This window comes from Nelumbo lutea, chromosome 1 (genome assembly GCF_056320005.1).
Source record: "Nelumbo lutea isolate HS-2025 chromosome 1, American lotus-T2T, whole genome shotgun sequence".
Classification (NCBI taxonomy): Eukaryota; Viridiplantae; Streptophyta; class Magnoliopsida; order Proteales; family Nelumbonaceae; genus Nelumbo; species Nelumbo lutea.
The window spans coordinates 49,356,638-49,376,125 of NC_142684.1; the positions used below are offsets into that span (position 1 = coordinate 49,356,638).

General features: G+C 40.4%; 1 protein-coding gene across 1 annotated transcript in view; it reads right to left on the reverse strand.

The window, feature by feature from the left end:
* LOC148874579 (uncharacterized) overlaps positions 1 to 19,488 on the reverse strand; it is a 110,909-nt gene that overhangs the window by 13,715 nt on the left and 77,706 nt on the right. Inside the window, exons 9-10 of the mRNA XM_088966913.1 lie at positions 18,713 to 18,781; positions 14,840 to 14,978 (exon numbers count right to left, since the gene is read on the reverse strand). Of these exons, the coding sequence (XP_088823039.1) occupies positions 14,840 to 14,978; positions 18,713 to 18,781 (208 nt within the window). The remainder of the gene's footprint in view (positions 1 to 14,839; positions 14,979 to 18,712; positions 18,782 to 19,488) is intronic.

Consider the following 19,488-nt stretch of genomic DNA (forward strand, 5'->3'; position numbering starts at 1 on the left):
CTTAGCATTTGTCTCCATGGGAGTTTCAGCCGGTTTTGCACCTAATAGTCATGTTTCATCTAGCAGATCAAGAACATATTTTCTTTGGCACAAGTTTACACCTTGTTTTGATCTAGCAACTTCTATACCCAAGAAATAGTTCAATGTCCCAAGGTCTTTTGTTTGAAAATGGTTTTGTAGAAAAACCTTTAGTTTATCAATCCCCAATTTGTCACTACCAGTTATGACAATATCATCCACATAGACCACTGGTAAAATCTTTCCAGCTTTTGAATCATAGCTAAACACCGAGTGGTCAACCTGGCATTGTTTCATTCCCAAACCAAGCACAAGGCGATTGTTTCAGCCCATAAATTGCCTTTTTCAATCTGCACACCTTACCATCCTCCCCCTGAGCAACAAACCCAGGTGGTTGCTCCATATATACCTCCTCCATAAGGTCACCATGAAGGAAGGCATTTTTAATGTCATGTTGAAACAAGGGCCAATCATACATAACTGCCAGGGAAATTAAGACATGGACAGAGCCAATCTTAGCCACTGGAGAGAAGGTCTCTATTGACAGTTGTTTGTGTACTCAGGTTTAGTACTACAAGGGTACTGTTGCAATTTTTCTCTTGTTTATATTGTACGACTGGGCTAGTATAAATAATAATTCTTTCACTCGCCCCCTGTATTCTGGAGGGCTTTCAGACCAGTCGACTCTCCTCTCTTCTCTCTTCTCCTCACCTCTCTTCTCTTGCTCTTGCTCAACATGGTATCAGAGCAAGTCGTCCAATCCTGAAGGGTGGTGTCAAGCAAACTGTTGTTGCATCCAGTTCGACCCAGAAGTTATAGTGACCTTTCATCTCCCATAGCTGTCTCCATCGAACTCCTAATCTGGTGTAATCAGTTCAATCCAGAAGTTACAGAATCTTTTCATCTTCCAGCCCAGAAGTTGCACCTCTTGTCTGCTCGACTGTAGAGAGGCTATTGTTTGAGGTTCGTAGAGGGAGTTCTGGTTTACAGAGAGACTATCATCTGAAACTAAAAGAGGTACTGGTCATCTTCTGTTCGACTGCCTATTGTTTGAGGTTCGTTGAGGGATTTCTGGTTTACAGGGAGACTATCATCTGAAACTAAAAGAGGTACTGGTCATCTTCTATTCGGCTGCCCTACTGATTGTCTATTAAGCCGATTGATGAACTGTTGAGTGACTGTATTCCTTAACAAAGTAACTGTACTCAACTCTTTTTTTTTCTTGGTATTATGGACTGTTGATTGTCTGTTCAGCCGATTGAATGTCCGTTCAATATTAATCTTATTGATTGACTGTTCGGCTACCCTGTTGATCTTCTCAACTGGTTGGCTATCAGGCCTACTGATTTAGGTCATTCAGACCTAGTGATGTACTGCAACTGCAGTGTTTTTTTGTTTTGATTAATAAAACAATCGTAGGTCATACAGACTTGTTCTTGTACTGCAACAGCAGTGTTCAGACTTGTTCTCAAAGAAACCGTAGGTCAGAAGGACCTGTTTCAGTACTGCAACAGCAGTGTTCATTTTTTTTGTTTGTTCTCAGTGAAACTGTAGGTCAGAAGGACCTGTTCTTGTATTGCAACAACAGTGTTCTGTTTTCTGCTCTCAGTGAAACCAGAGGTCAGGACCTATTTCTGCAATAGCCTTGTACGGCTGTACTCAATTGGTTGCTGTTTCGTTTTTATTCTGATATCATGGGCAGTGAAGATTCAGCCACATCTAGAGTTTCCTCAATGCTGAATGGAATGGGTGGGGGTGACCTATCCTTTCCTATGGCTGTTGTCCCTCTTGACGGTTTAAATTACCTGGAGTGGTCAAGAAGGATCAAATTATACATCACTACAAGGGGGAAGATAGGCTATATTAATGGGAGGATAAAAGAACCATCCTCTAGGAGTGCTGAATATGATAGATGGAATCAGGAGAACAGTATTGTTATGTCTTAGCTCTTGGTTTCCATGCAACCTCAAATAAGGAAGAATTTCATGTGGGCTGAAACTGCAAATGAAATCTGGGAACAAGCAAAGTCTACATATTCAGAATTGCGACACTATGCCAAAATTTATCAACTGCAAGCAGCATCTTCTACTTGTAGACAGGGGGAGAGGTGTTTATCGGTTTATTACTCTGACTTAACATATGTCTGGAAGGAGTTGAACCACTACCAGAGTGTGGATTGGAAGTGTGATGAGGATGCTAAGAAGTACAAGCAGCTTGTCTCCCAGCAAAGGGTGTTTGCATTCTTACATGGTTTGAATCCTATGTATGAATCTATAAGGGTTCAGATTCTCACCTCTACGGATCTCCCATCTGTTCAGGAAGTCTATGCTCTTGTACAGTCTGAAGAAAGCAAGAGAAATTTGATGAATAGCCCTGGTGGGGATGCTGTTGTGTTGGTAGCAAAAGGGGGTGTCTCTACTGGTGTGGGATCTTCCTCCCGGAAAGGAGATCTCCAGAAAAAAACAGAAGATAAGGACAAATTATGGTGCACTCATTGCCAGAAACCCCGACACACCAAAGATCCCTGTTGGGATCTTCATGGGAAACCAAAATGGGCTCAAGAGTTTACTAAGAAGCAAGGTTCAGAGGTGAATAAGAAGTCCAGACAGCAAGGTACAAAGAAACATCACATGGCCAACATGGCTACTCGGGAGAATCAGCCCCCCATTTCTACTGTGACTCAGACACATCTCACTGGACCTGACCCGAGAGAGGACATTATGAATTCCTTCTGTGACCATTTAGAGTTCTATGGTAGAGCAATTCGTCAGATGGATGCTCCTCCCTCAACCTCATTTGCATCTACGTCAAGTAACCCTGCCACTGCTTTCCATGTTGCTTCTCACACCCTTGACTCTCCATGGATCATTGATTCTGGAGCATCAAAACACATGACAGGTACGTCCTCTTACTTTCAAACCTATCACCCTCTTTCTAGAAGAGACAAGGTGAGACTAGCCGATGGATCATACACTTCCATAGCTGGTCAAGGAACTCTCTCTCTTCCTCTTGGTCTTACCCTTTCTGATGTCCTTCATGTTCCAAAATTTCTCATTCATTTGTTCTTTGTTAGTAGTGTTACTAAGTCCTTGAATTGCTCAGTGACTTTTTTCCCTTCTCATTGTGTGATTCAGGATCTGGCCTCGGGGAGGACGATTGGTCATTTGTCTTTTGAGTCTTTGAAAGTTGTATTCCCATAACTGTTTAAGTTAATGTTTGTTTCTGATTTTTCTGTCAAACGTGTTAGTTAAGTTAACATTGTAGAACTCATTTTCTTCAAAGAAATGGTAAATCTGAATCTCCTTTTCACATTGTTCATTCTGATGTATGGGGCCCTGTTACCTTACCATCTGAGAGTGGCTACAAGTATTTCATTACCCTCATTGATGATTATTCTAGATATACTTGGGTTTACCCGATGCGAACCAGGGAAGAAGTACCAAAAATCATTCAAGATTTCCAGCGGATGGTCTTCACTCAATTTCAAACTAAAATCCAAAATTTTCAATCAGACAATGCAAAAGAATTTTTTCATAGTGACCTCACAGAGTTTTTTGCTTCGCGTGGTTCCCTTCACTGTAGCTCTTGTGCCCACACGCCACAACAAAATGGTGTGGTCGAATAGAAGAACCGACATCTCCTTGAAGTGGCTCGGAGTTTACTACTTCATATGAATGTTTCCAAACGTTTTTGGCTTGAAGCTGTTCTTTGTTCCACCTACCTTATAAACCGTATGCCCTCTCGTCGATTAGAGTACAAAGCCCCACACCAACTTCTCTTTCCTAAGGCTCCTCTTCTTTCTATTCCTCCGCGTGTCTTTGGTTGCTGGTGTTTTGTACAAAATCTGTCCCTATCCCTAAGAATGTGGCAGAAGCTCTTTCAGTTCCTGAATGGACAAATGCCATGAAGGAAGAAATTAATGCCCTTCACAAAAATGGCACATGGGAACTTGTTGATCTTCCTAAGGGAAAGGTTCCAGTTGGATGTAAATGGGTGTTCACAGTCAAGCATAAGGCTGATGGAACAGTGGAAAGGTATAAAGCTCGCTTAGTGGCAAAGGGATTTACTAAAGTGTATGGAGTTGATTATGCAGAAACTTTTGCCCCCGTTGCCAAGATGAACTCCATTAGAGTCCTTTTCTCTATTGCGACTAATCTGGATTGGGTTTTACACCAGCTTGACATCAAGAATGCATTCTTGAATGGTGACCTTGAAGAGGAAATGTACATGATTCAACCTCCTGGTTTTCTAGCTCAAGGCAATGAACAGAAAGTGTGCAAGTTGAAGAAGCCCTTATATGAGCTGAAACAATCACCAAGAGCTTGGTTCAGCAAATTCCAAGTGGCAGTTCAGCAGAAAGGATACATGCAATGTCAATCAGATCACACACTGTTTGTGAAAAGAGAAGGTAAAATTGCTACTCTAATTGTATATGTGGATGACATAATTGTTACTGGTGACTGGGAGGATGAAATTCAGAGATTGAAGTTTTTTCTTGCCACTCAGTTTGAAGTGAAGGATCTAGGACCTGCCAGGTACTTCCTTGGAATTGAAGTCGCCCAATCAAAAAAGGGTATCTTCATTTCTCAAAGGAAATATGTCCTAGATTTACTTCAGGACACTGGGAAGATGGGGGTGAAGCCAATTGACTCTCCCATTGACCCCAACCATAAATTAGGTGACAGTCGTGGTAAACTTCTCAAGGATGTGAAACAGTTTCAGAGGCTTGTAGGGAGATTGTTATACCTTTCTATGACTCGCCCAGACATTGCATATGTTATTGGTGTCCTCAGTCAGTTCATGCATGCTCCTAGGTCCTCCCATCTTGAAGCAGCAGAGAGAATCCTCCGATATCTAAAGAAGTATCCAGGTACTGGCTTGTTATTTCAAAAGCACGGACATTTGAAAGTTGAAGTTTATACAGATGCAGATTAGGCTGGATCCCAAAGTGATAGAAAGTCTACCAGTGGCTACTGCACCTTTATAGGAGGGAACCTTGTTACATGGAGGAGTAAAAAGAAAAATGTGGTGGCTAGATCCAGTGCTGAAGCTGAATATCGTGCTATGGCCCACGGGGTTGCTGAAGGCATGTGGATAAAGAATTTGTTGGGGGAGTTGGTTTCTATAACACAAGTTTCGAAATTACCTTTCTTGGATTCCAGGCAGGCAGGTCAGTTCATTTTCCAGTGGCCGGTCTTCTTGTAGAAGTGACAGGCATCCGATGCTTTGTCTTTCTTCTGCTTCTTGCCCTTAGTGGCTTTCTTCTGAGGCTTCTTTGCCTTCCTCTTTCTCTTGCCTGTCTTGCTAGCTTTAACAAGCATAGCTACAGGCTCATTCTTTTTAATCAGTTCTTCAGCTCTTTACAACATATTGCTGAGCTCTTGCAAACTGGCATTCAGCTTGTTCATGTTATATTTCATGATGAACGGATTAAAGGAAGGAGGGAAAGAATTAAGGATAGCATCTATCTGGGTTGCAAGTGAAGGGAATGAGAGATCCATCACATAGATGCCCAAATATTGCGGAATAAGGGGCGAATTTCAAAAATATTTCTCTCCCTTCAACTGGGAATCACATTCCCTATTTAGAAAATCATATTTTCAAGGATAAATCTTGAACCTTAAACTGAACCAGATCTGAACCAAAAGGAATGGGAGAGAATAATACCTGATACAGAGAAGCAATATCTCCCAACGAAGGTGTTCACGCCCAAGGAATGATCCAAAGACTGCTCCCACTGAACTCTGTCCTACGCAATAAACAGCAGGATGGAACGTGAGCACAGCTTCCTTTTCAATCCTTCCTCAAAGAATTGATGTCAAGATCCAATCTTGACTTCTCCCACAGCTGGAGATCGAACTGGCAAACAGGGCGGCAAGAGAGTATTCGCAGGGTGCAGAAATCTCTCTTCTTGATTTCAGCACTAAAGAGGATCTGATGTGTTTCTTGGTCTCTCTCAAGGCTGTCGCCCCCTCCTTCCTTTTGTTAACTTGAAAAGATCAGCTCCTAATCCCATTAGGAGGTGCTTATCCAAATCATATTTGGATCAGCCTTCTCTTCAAATGATAAGGATAAACCCTTATCTTATCTGCAGATTAGATTAGCTTTATCCTAATCTTATTAGGAGGTTTCTAGATCTGAATCACATTCAGATCTGGACTCTCTGAGTGGATAGGATTAAGACCCTATCCTAACTGCTAATCCATCTCAGAATTCGCCCCTTTAATTAACTAAATTAATAGCCCAGTTCGAAATGGGCTTTAGGCCCATTAAGCTTATGTGCTCACTTAACCTTCCTAACTGCTGCCCAGTTGGGCTTCCTTGTATGGCGTGGGACCCAAGCATTGATCTACACATCAGCCACATGGGTTCGGCCCAGCCTTTGTTACAAGGCCTGGTCGAATACACTGTTAAAGACAATGCACCCCCTGAAACCCATCAAATGGGCTCTATGGGCCCAACACTTACCCTAAGTGGTCCCTGGGCCAAGCCACCTTGTAACACCCAGGGACTGTGGGCAGATGCAAGATTAGCCCATCAGGTATTATCCTCAATGGTCTTACACTCAACCTCTCAGCCCATAATGATCATACACTGCTCGACAAGAGAGGACCTCTCCCTCGGCTGCAAGGAACAGTGTTGCACTCTCCACTTATATGGATCCCGGGAATTAAAACCTTTTGCAAACATTTTAGAAACCATAATGTATATACTTTTATATCTCATATAAAATATACTTCGCAAAAACAAATTTGAACGGTTGAAATCGGTTGCCGGCAGTCTTGGTTTCCAACAGTGAGAGTGCATCCCCGATCATTACCTTTGTCCGATAAAGGGGCTGATCCTGTCACTATGATCACCCACTCAGATGAATTCTCAGATTGTCCCAACATACCCAGGTTTTGACCACCGCTAAGGATCTCACTGATTGGTACATCAAAAACAGCCCGATCCGACACCTAGTGCAGTATCATAATCGAGTCTAGGGGTCGGGTGTAACTTTCCAGTTTTGCCTATCAATCTCCAAGGTCCAGGGCAATACTGGAAATCTGGTCCAGTTCAAAGATTCAATTAATCCCACACTGTATGTGCCTAGGGTCTCACCCCGGTAGCTGAGACAAGCCACCCCAACCGACTTGGTGGCATCACAGTGTCAGCCTTGTCAGGATAGGTCTCCCCAGACCGACCCACTGGCTGTGAACATTCAAAATTAACACGAGTCTCAATAAGTGTCCAGTTTAAGGGTAATACACAGAAACATACCAAGGGAACATGAATCAAATATGTACTTTTATTCATTTACAATAAACTCATAAAGTACATTAATTTTGATTGAAGCTAAGGGCATACAAAACTGTCTAACAGCAAGGTCCAGCCCGGATCCAAGAGCCTCCAGTTCGTTGATGTATCCCATCATCCGAAGACAATGGTCGTGAACTTGTTGGCCCTTGGACATTTGTGCGGTCAAGAACTGTTTCAAGACCTTTTGTCAAGTAGAACGATTCTGCTCTTCATACATCGTCCTGAGACTGTCCAATATGTCCTTGGCAAGTTCGATCTGATCGAATTGCCTCTGTATTGGGTTGTCTAAGGAAGCAGTGATGTAGCACCGGGCAAGGGAGTTTTTCTCCCATTCCTGATAGTCTCTCTCCTTCGGGCCTCAAAAACCCTATCACCCGGACGCTCCGGAGCAGGATTTTTTGCCACTTTATCTAACTTTTCAGAAATTAGAACCAGCATAAGGTTCCTGTACCAGTCGGCATAGTTTGGGGCCTTCAACTTGTTGTCATCAAGCAATTTCGCAAATGATCCGTTTGCCATTTTCTGATAAAAGAGCAAACATCAGTCCACAACCATATTTGATTCATGTTCATTTCATAGATATGGATTTTAATCTACGTTCCATTTCCATTTATTCATCTCTGAGATTTCCCTCATTCCTCAGTGACGGAGACTACGGGTTGTCTCTAGAAATGTGGGAAATCACATAGGGTGCATGGAGCCAACTGTTTCAGCTGCATAACCCCACCACCTTTCTGTGAAGGATCATATCCACTCATCATATGAGTTTTCCGTTTGGCCTCTGCAGAAAAGGTTCAGAGCCGTTTTCAGGTAAACTTTTCTGTCCAGTGAATGCTTACCCATCATATTCGTGAACGCCAAGGTACCATGAGAGAGTTCCCATTTTCTGGTGAAGCCCCTCCCACATCGGTCTATGACGCCCTATCATCTTATGAAACACTTAGACAAGCCCAACAGCAAATGGATAGCCCATTTTCTGGTGCATTTCCTCATTACTGAAGGACCCATCCTCATGCTAATGATGGAAGGCCTTTAGAGAGTTCATCATATGAATCTCCCTATCACATGCACTCATATTAGTTGGAGGGAATAGTTAATTACGCCCTATATTGATCTAGGTCAAACCAAAGTGGCTCCCACTGACATCATAAAGCCAGGTTTCGGTGGGCCTAAATCGGCTAGGGTTCTGCGCGTAACCTCTTGAGGAGGTGTGGGGCCCACCATTGAGGGAGGTCATCCAATGACCAAAAGGGACACCATGGCAATGATGTGCATTCAGCCATGGTGTGCGCAAGAGCCATTATCGATTGAGCATGGGCCAAGCACTTATGGCCCATGTACGTAGCACATCACACATCCATACATCACATGCAAGGATAAATTGATCCAATCAATTAATTATCTGTAAAGCCCATTTGAAGCCCATTTTGAATCCATAATATTCACCATTAATATTATCTAGTTATATGGTTCAGCCCATATAGCTTTATGTGTTAAGTGGGCTTTTAGCAGTTTTAACTATTTAAAACTGGGCCTTTACAGGTTGGGCCGAATTAACCATTTAATTAAATATCAATCCTCAGGCCCATTAGTGGGAAAATTAGGGCTGACTTTCAGCCTTGATTAAACCCTAGATTTGGTCCAAACAATTTGAACCTATCTTGGTTCGAATAGGTCTAGGGTTTGATTTTTAATTAAATCTTTAATTCAAGAAAAATAATCTGAAATTAAATACTGATAAAAGAGCAATCAAGAATCAGTCTATCAGGGTTGTTCGCACAATCCTTCCTGCAAAACAGAGGTTAGATCACTGGTTGCAGTTGCAAATCGCAGATTGCAATTCTCCCATTTGCGAGATCTCCTTTTCTGCGAAATCTCCTTCTCTGCTCCGCCTTCTTCGATCCAAAATAAAATAAATAGAAATCCTAATTTCTATTAATAATTACATCAGATCGAATACCTATACATTCAGTCAAAAAAATAAAAAGAAAATATTTTACAGACCAAATGCAACAAAATAATCCATAATCTGCAAAAACGCAGGTTCCCTACGCAAAACAAGATTTCGATCTCCTCTTGTACGAACAACCCATAAATCAAGAAAATCATAAAGAATAGTTCTAAATAATAATCAGATTTATATAAAATTAATTTCAGATTATTCGCCCATAATTTTGGGAACAAATTTCCCAAAACCCATATCTGCGCAAATTGGGTAGAACGCCTTCTGCCCATTTGCACAGGTTTAGATCTGAAACAAATTGATTCAAGATTTGAAACATGGCTTTGATACCACTGAAGGAATGAGAGATTCATCGTATGGACGCCCAAATCTTGCGGAATAAAGGGGCGAATTTCAAAAATTTTTCTCTCCCTTTCAACTGGGAATCGCATTCCCTATTTAGAAAATCATATTTTCAATGATCAATCTTGAACCATAAACTGAACAAGATCTTAACCAAAAGGAGTAGGAGAGGATTATACCTGATACGGAGAAATAATATCTCCCAACGAAGGTGTTCACGCCCAAGGAAGGATCCAAAGACTGCTCCCACTGAAATTGGCGCAGTGTAGGATGGAGCAGAATCAGCAGTTTTCTTCTCCAAGAACTATGTCCTTCGCAAGAAACAGCAGAATGGCACGTGAGCACAGCTTCCTGTCAATTCTTTCTCAAAGAACTGACATCAAGATCGAATCTTGACTTCTCCCACAACTGGAGATCGAACTGGATGTCGGGCGGCTGCAGGAAGGAGGCGGCAAGAAAGATCTATGCAGGGATTGCAGAAATCTTTATTCTGTGGTTTCAACTCTGAAGAGGATCTGATTATGTGATTTTTCTAAAGGTTGCCGCCCCCTCCTTTTGTAACCTTAAAAGATCAGCTCCTAATCCAATTAGGAGCTGCTAATCCAAATCATATTTGGATCAGACCTCTCTTTAGGTGATAAGGATAAACCCTTATCTTATCTGCAGATTAGATCAGTCTTCTCCTAATCTCATTAGGAGGTTTCTAGATCTGAATCATATTCAGATCTAGACTCTCTGAGTGGATAGGGTTAAGACCCTATCCTATCTGCTGATCCATCTCAGAATTCGCCCATATTTAACTTGTTAAATAAGTCCAGTTCGAAATGGGCTTTAGGCCCATTAAGCTTATGTGCTCACTTAACCTTCCTAACTGCTGCCCAGTTGGGCTTCCTTGTATGGCGTGGGACCCAAGCATTGATCTACACATCAGCCACATGGGTCCGGCCCAGCCTTTGTTACAAGGCCTGGTCGAATACACTGTTATGGACAGTGCACCTCCTGGAACCCATCAAATGGGCTCTATGGGCCCAACACTTACCCTAAGTGGTCCCTAGGCCAAGCCACCTTGTAACACCCAGGGACTATAGGCAGATGCAAGATTAGCCCATCAAATATTATCCTCAATTGTCTTACACTTAACCTCTCAGCCCATAATGATCATACACTGCCCGACAAGAGAGGACCTCTCCCTCGACTGCAAGGAACAGTGTTGCACTCTCTGCTTATATGGATCCCGGGAATTAAAACCTTCTTGAAAACATTTTAGAAACAATAATATATATATATATATATATTTATATCTCATATAAAATATACTTTGCAAAACAAATCTCAACGAATGAAATCAGCTGCCGGCAGTCTTGGTTTCCATCAGTGAGAGTGCATCCCCAATCATTACCTTTGTCCGACAAAGGGGCTGATCCTGTCACTATGATCACCCACTCAGATGAATTCTTAGATTGTCCCAACATACCCAGGTTTTGACCCCCCGCTAAGGATCTCACTGATTGGTACATCAAAGACAGCCCAATCCGGCACCTAATGCAGTGTCATAATCGAGTCTAGGGGTCGGGTGTAACTTTCCAGTTTTGCCCATTAATCTCCAAGGTCCAGGGCAATACTGGAAATCTGGTCCAGTTCAAGATTCAATTAATCCCACACTGTATGTGCCTAGGGTCTCACCCTGGCAGCTGAGACAGGCCACATCAACCGACTTGGTGGCACCATAGTGTCAGCCTTATCAGGATAGGTCTCCCCAGACCGACCCACTAGCTATGAACAATCTAAACTAACACGAGTCTCATTAAGTGTCCAGTTTAAGGGTATTACACAGAAACATACCAAGGGAACATGAATCAAATATGCATTTTTATTCATTTACAATAAACTCATAAAGTACATCATTCTGATTGAAGCTAAGGGCATACAAAACTATCTAACACCGGTCATGTGATCAGAGGCTCCAAAGTCAATAATCCAAGGAGAGGGTTTGGATGCCAGACAAGCTATACCTGAGTGGGCAAGGGTGGCTGTAGTATGCTGTGAAGTAGCCTGGGGAAACCTCTCATACTCATCACGCGATACACTCACCATCTCCTTCCCAAAAACAGATGTAGATGTGGAAGGTGTTAGATCTGCCTGTTGGTTATCACTGACATCAACCCCACCAGCTACTGCATGATTAGCCCATGTAGAAGGAGGGCCATGGAGATCATAATAGAAATTCACCGAATGTTCGTCCCTGCCACAATGGGTACACTTCCTTGTAGAGTTACTTTTTCCTTTACCACGGCCTCCCCCTGAGTCACGACCACCACCACGGCCAAATACGGAACCACAACGACCTCCTCGGGAGACATGTCCTCCCCCTCTAGTACCACGTCAACCACCTCTAGCTATCACAAATGCTGATCTGTCAGACTGTGTGGGATTCTCTGTAGATCCCAAAGAAATCCTACGAAACTGTGCAAAAACTTCCTCAAGTGTAGGAAGAGTAGAGCCTCCCAATATTTCGACCCTAACTGGTCCATATTCTGATTTCAACCCCACTAAGAACCTAGTGACATCTAGTTGTTCCCTTTGTTGCTGAACCTTAACATCTGGAATGAGGGGATGATAGACATTGAGTTCATTTTTGAGGTTCTTCATACTGGCATAGTACTCTTCTAGGGTTTTATTCCCTTGCTGCAGATCGAAATACTCCTGATAGAGATGATATACCCTTGTAGAATTTTCTTGCCCAGAATAAAGCTTCTTGGCATGTTCCCATATGTCCTTAATTGTATCTAAGAACATAAAGTTGGCACTTATTTTGGGTTCCATACTATTCCATAACCATGTCATAATTTGGGCATCTTCCTGTTCCCAGTCATCAAACCCTAGAGAGTCAGCTGATGGTTTATCTTCCTTCACGTGTTTCACTTTCCTCTTTGCCTTGAGGAAAACTTCCACTAACTTGGCCCATGGCACATAATTCTCACCATTAAGTTTAATGGAGGTCATCTGCACACCCAAATAGTCGGAGGGGATCATCACACTCGGTTTCTAATCACTAGAACCATCTCCCGTCGCAGCCATTATGTCCCCCACTGCTATCTCTAATGCTGAACTCTCAGACACCAACCAAATACTGTTGTCAAGGCAACACTACAGCACACTGATAACAATCTCACAACTAGTCACAACCAACAACTTGATGTAGACTAACATTAAGGTTAAGAACTGGATGTTTTGACCAGATTCGGCTACCATCCAAATTAGAACATTGATGAAAGCTAGGCTGAGGTATTCGGCCACTTCTTTCAGCACAAATTTTTTTCTGTTCACACCACTACTAACAACCCAGAAATAGTAGTCACCATTACAACAACACAACACTCGAGCAACCACACACAAACCCTCTTGAAATTGTTCAGTAGAGGGTAAACACCACACGACCAGGGTTGTCACACATGCTGACAGCAATATTAGGCTGATATCCTAGGGTTGCCGCACCTTCCTAATACTTGTAATAGGGATTGGGGCAGTCCTAAAACAAAAAATAAATAACAAATTCCACAGCTATCAGATTGTGTACCTCAGATTCGCAGCCCAGAGAAGAAGAGAAAAAAAAGAGAGAGAACTTGAAGTCATAGGATGGAAATCTTGAAGCTGCAGCCTTCTCCTTCGTTTATGGCTCTGATACCATGTTTTGATAGCTCTGTTTAAGTAGTTCGAACCGGTAGAGAGTAAGGGAGAAAGAAGAAGAAGAACTGTCGAATCTGATAGCATAAACCCTATCAGTCGTCTCTAATATGGATTAGCCTCTAATTAGTTGTACAAAGACTAAACTGCCCCCCACTTAAGTATGGGACAGGAAGTCTCTATTAAAACTGCCACATAAGCACATAACTTAACAGAAATAAAATGACTAATCTACCCTTATTCGGCTAGCTCTAACACATACAAACACCCATTGAATATACTTAGTCTAACCCCAACAACTGAGACAAGTAGCTCCACCATTTCAACAGTACACCAATGTCAACCTTATCAGGATAAAAACACCCCAATTTTTTACAATGGCTGAGAACTTTCTAAACTAGCACAAGTCTCATTAATGTCTAATTTAAGGGGTAATTCAAATAAACACACCAATCAAAACATAAAACAATAATGAATTGATTTAATTAATACATAAAACTCAGTATACATCAATCTGATTGGAGCTAAGGGCATATATTGTCTAATAGATGATATCATTATCACTAGGGACTAGGACTGATAAAAAGATTGAAAGACCTAGCCACACAGTTTGAAATGAATGATTTAACTCCATTTGCTATTCCCTTGGAATTGAGGTTGCCCATTCATAAAAAGGCATCTTTGTTCTTAGAGGAAATATGCACTAGATCCTTTCAAGGATATAAGTAAGTTGGGAGCAAAGCCAACTAATACATTTATTGGTGTTAAGCATAAGCTAATTGGGTTGGATTTATTGATGATAGAAGTCCACTAGTAGGAACCACACCTTTATGAGAGCTAATCTAGTTACATGAAATAGCAAGAAACAAAGTGTAGTGGCCAAATCAAATCCTGAAGCAGGAACATAGGGCCCCAGCACATGGAGTTGCAAAAGTGTTATGGATACAGAACCTGTTAAGAGAGTTGCATTTGCAATAAACAGTCCCCATGTCACTTACTAGTAACAATAAAGCAGCCATCAACATAGCTGCCAACCCAATCCTCCATGACCAAACCAAGCACATTGAAGTTAACAAGTACTTCATCAGAGAAAAACTTGAGAAAAAGTGTTTACTCTATATGTTAATTCCAATGAGCAACTTGCTGATGTACTCACAAAGAGCATAAACTGTAAACAACAAAATGAGTTATGTAACAACTAACAAGTTGGGTGTGATTGACACTTATGACCCAACTTGAGGGGCTGTGTGGTTATTCTGTTATCTACATTTTATTATTCTGTTGCCCTAATATAAATAAGAACAGGCATTGCCCGCCTCAATTTCTAGAACCTCCAAACAGTCTCTTCTCTTCCCTCCTCTTCTCTTCTATCTTGTTTCTTTCTACTTCTACTTGGATAATAAGTTGTAATGTGAAATCATAAGGGGAAGATAAGAGACTATGCCCTTCAAGTATGAAAACATTGTCTATATTGCTTGCCATCTATACTTGATAAACTTCATTGTTACTCATAAAAAAAAAGGTACTTACTGTACAAGTAGTCTGTTCAATCGGCTTTCTGATCTCTTCTTGGATGTAATCATCAACAAGATCAAAAACTTGAAAGGACGTTTGATTCTTAGATGGAAAAACTTGAAATGCACATATCTCCTTCCATCTATCTTTCAGCCTATGAAAAATAATAAGTTAGGAAGAAATAACCTGAACAAGTTCAGATATTTTGCTAAACTAAACTTAAAAGTAGTAACATAATCATGAAAAATTACTTAGAAGTTTATTTTCAGTGAGAAGTAACACACAAACAGAAACCCTGTAGAGGTTACATATGAATTGAAATGCCTAATATATTTGACCATCTTAGATCACAAATGCACAAACAATTCATGAGGAAAAAAATGAAATGTCCTTTCTCAAACAAATAGTTCTGGCCGATAAGTTTACTTGCCCATAAACCTTCCAATGGTGGGTTTGTGGTATCAAGATAAAGTCATACAACCTGAAAGCTAAAGAACCCAAATATGCAATCCATATGACATAACCGAGAGAAACTTCCTACTCACTTCAAACTATCAAGTCACACCTGATATGGCAAGACTGAGAGCATTGGCTGATCTTCATAACCAAGAGAAAAAGATTTTCACTCTAATTGCAAGAAGTCTAACCCCTCAAATTTGGTGACAAAGCTATCGAGTCCCCTCCTCACCCCTAATCCAATTAACTACCATCTGCCAGTCTCCCTCCAACCCCTGTATGTCTAGTGAAAACATCAGCCTCAATGGTTCAGGTGTGGAAGCAAGGAAACAAACCATGGAAGAAGAAATCAAGTTTCCTCATATTCCTTTTTTATCAGTAAATTTCTTCATATTCTTCAAGTGATAAAAATTTCATAATTTTTAGGTTATTTTATTTAATTTATTTTCTAGTTTATTAAATCGGGTTAGCTTTTTTTTTGTTTCTTTCTTGATCAGTAGCAAAGAAGAATTCATTCAATAAATAAATAGCAAGTACAACAAGAGTTGTGAATTACAAACAGAAATTAGTGTGAGCATATGGTCCCTACCATCTCACCCCTTCCCAATAATGCAAACAGAAAATTAATGTTAGCTGACTTTTGTACCATTGAATTTCAACCAGCATGTCACTTGAATACCATTTAAATTTTGACTTTATTTCTAAAGTTCCATGCTGCACTCTCATCCTCTGCTAGACAACAGATCACCAATTTGGAATCACCTTCAACAACCAGCCTTTCCACTCCCATTTCTTTAGCCTTCTGCACCCCATAAACTGCTGTCATTACTTCTTCCCTAACTGAACCTCCTTCACCAAGTGCAGCTGAATATAATAACCATATGGTTTCATTTTTGTAGTGAGAATGGGCCTTTGTTTCTTTATTATTCTTTAAGTTATGTTTACGACTTGTGTCAGTAGGTAGTGGGCCTTAGTTTTGGGCCTGTTTTTATTTATTGTTTTTTATTGCTGCCTTTAGTGATGGATGCCCTACTAAGGGCACTCATGCAATTGTCTTCAATTTTTTACAACAAAAGAATAAAAGAGATCATTGGGGATTGAAGAGAGGTTTAGAACTCTCTCTTCTTTTTCTTCCCTTTCTTCCATCTTCTTCCTCTTTACTTTTCTCTCTCCCATCTTCTCCAATCTTCTTCTTCTCTTCTGTTTTTCTTTTCTTTATTGCAGATTATTGCAGGTGTGTTTCACAACTTGGTATCAAAGTGGGTTCTCACCTTCAACATCTTTCTCCTTTCTTAGCCCATAAAGTGTGTATGGAGGATTGTTAGCAACTTATGTAGCCCAGTTAGGAGGATTTTTGGAGAGGTTTTGTGGAGACTTTCACCCTTATTTGAAGCCCAAGGCAGGTTCTTGAAGTTTTTTCTCGAAAACCCTAGATAATTGGAGAAATCTTGTTATAGGTCCTAGAGACACTTTGAAGCTAGAGCTTGGGGATCAAAGGGGAGTTCTTTCATTTCTATCAAGGGAGGTTTGTGTTGGACAAGATTCTGAAACCTCTGGTAGGAGCAGTTGAACTTTCTCTCCTTCTCCCATCTTGTCGAGTCCTGTGAAACCCTAGTTTTGGGTGATTGAAGAGCAGTTATTTGCTTGAAATAGAAAATCCAGCCTAGTAAAACCTTAATTTGATTTTTGTTTGCATCCATTTCACTCAATGGAGTAAACTGGAGGAGAAGCAAAATACCCCCATAGATTCTGGGTTTGGACATGGGGGGCTTGTGAAGACTATTAGGGGCAGTGACCACTGTGAAGTTGGACGGAATCAATTATTTAGCCTGGTCTTAATCAATTAAAATAAGTGTGTATAGTAGAGGGAAATGGGGGTACATTACTAGGAGCAAGAAGAAACTGAAGGAGGATGACCCTACCTATGAAAGGTGTATGCAGGAAAACTACACAGTAGTGGGTTGGTTAGTGAACTCTATGCAGCCACATATTAATCAGCACTACTTGTGGAAGGAAACTGCAAAGGAAGTGTTGGATAGCATCATAGAGACCTATTCCCAAAAGCTAAATGTTACCTGGGCCTACAAATTGAAGAATGATGTGAATAATCTAAGACAAGGGGAGAAGCCCTTAGCCGTCTACTTCTCCATGTGGAAATCTCTGTGGCAGGAGATTGATTGATGGAAACTTTGGTTTGGGGTTGTACAAAGGATGCAAAAACACATAGGAAGTTGGTGGAGAGAAACCGGGTCTTTGAATTCCTCACCGGGCTCAACCCAGAGTATGATATTGTGAGGCAGAATGTTTTGGCAAAGGATCAGGTGACTTTGTCTCAAGCTTATTCTAGGATGAGTAGTGAGGAGAGTATAAGACAGGTTCAATCTATAGAGCCACAGGTTGATCATTATTCTAATGTCAGGATAAAGCCGAAGGCCAACAATGGGAAGAAAGACGTTATCTATGAGTACTACAAGAAACCTAAACATACTAAAAGCACCTATTGGAACTTGCACCTAGAGCTTATACCTACCAAACTCAAGAAGAAAAATAGTGGAAAAAGGATTGAGAATGTAAGTTCAAATATGGTTGATGGCGTGACTAGGATTGCTAATTCTTGTGCTTCTCCTCATATGGAACAGACCATCAATGCTCCTAAAAGCTTCCCTAACTTCAAAGCTAAAGAGGTAGACATCCTCAATCGAGCTATGGCTCGACTAAAATGGTCCTCTGTTGCTTCCTCATCTTTTGCCAAGACATGCATTGTGTCTGTCGTGAGTGCTATACAGTCTTGTTCCTCCAACTCATGGGTTATTGACTCGAGAGATTCTGAGCACGTGACTAATGACCCTTCCTTTCTTTCATAACACCATCTTGCTTCTACCCAAGATAAAGGGAAAGTAGCTGATGGCAACTTTTTAGGCCCATGTAATTGAGATAGCTTCACATGGATTTGTGAAAACCACTATAGCCGGCCCATCATGAAGTCACATGAACAAGAAAAGAAAGGGATTGCTACCCCTTTCTTAGACTTTGTCCCCACATTATTAGGTCGATGTAATTTTGCTTTGTTATCACATTCTAGTTAATATGGCAGTTAAGAGAACAGAATGAAAAAATAGGATTCATTCAGCCAACCACATATAGTTGGGAGTTGGGACTTTGGAAAAGGCTTGGATGAAAATGATGAAGTCTAGTTCCATATTAAGTCAAAATTATACTGCTGCTTCCACCAGTTCTTGTTTTTCACTTTCTTTTTTTTTTTTTTGATCAATAATTGTTTTTCACTTTCTCTTTTCTATTTTTTGCTATTATCCTCTCATTTCCAATAAAAACACAGTATCAAAATGATCAACCGCCAAAATGCATTTCCATCATAACAAACAGATGCATACAAATGAACTAAAACAACACAAAATAAAAACAAAAACTCACTCATTGGTTGTGTCAATATTGCCAAAACTTCTTAGCGGTGGTGGCACTCGAAAATCAATTGTTTGATATCTATAAAACAGAAAACCTCAAGATTACACTAATACAATTACAAAGCTTAAATCAATAACATATGAAATAAAAAGAAAAATGTCATTTTAGAACAATCATACTATCAGGCACAAAATAGAATATGATGTAGCTTTGGTTTTACATGCAACTATCAAGGGACAAGTAGAATAACATTTACTTCACTTGTTAGACATTCAACTACTTTTCTTGTCTCCTCAAAGTGAATAATAAAAAAGAAAAAAAATATTAAATATCAAACAAACACAAATATAGAGAAAAATATTTTACCATAGATCCTTTTACGATTTCTTAACATTTTTTACCTTAAAATCTTGTAGGCCTAAGTTTTTCCTTATTACATTGATGAAAGAGTTTTGTACTTGTCGAAAAAAATGATGAAAGAGTTTTTTCATCCTAATGTACAATTGTTTTAGAGTTTTTTTACAAGCATGGGTCACAATAATGGCAAGATTTAGTGAAATTTCCCCAAAACCTCCCCATTTTTCCAGGTTGCAATACTAAATTTTTCCAAGAATCATTTTTTCTAATATATCTGATATTTTATCCATATGCCAGTGATATTTCAGATTTCATTAATAAACTATACATTTAAGGTTTAAAACTTTAGAATATTAATAGAAAATTTTCAATATTTCATTAAATCATCTAAATTTAAAAAAAAAATTCTCAAATGAACAAATGAGTAT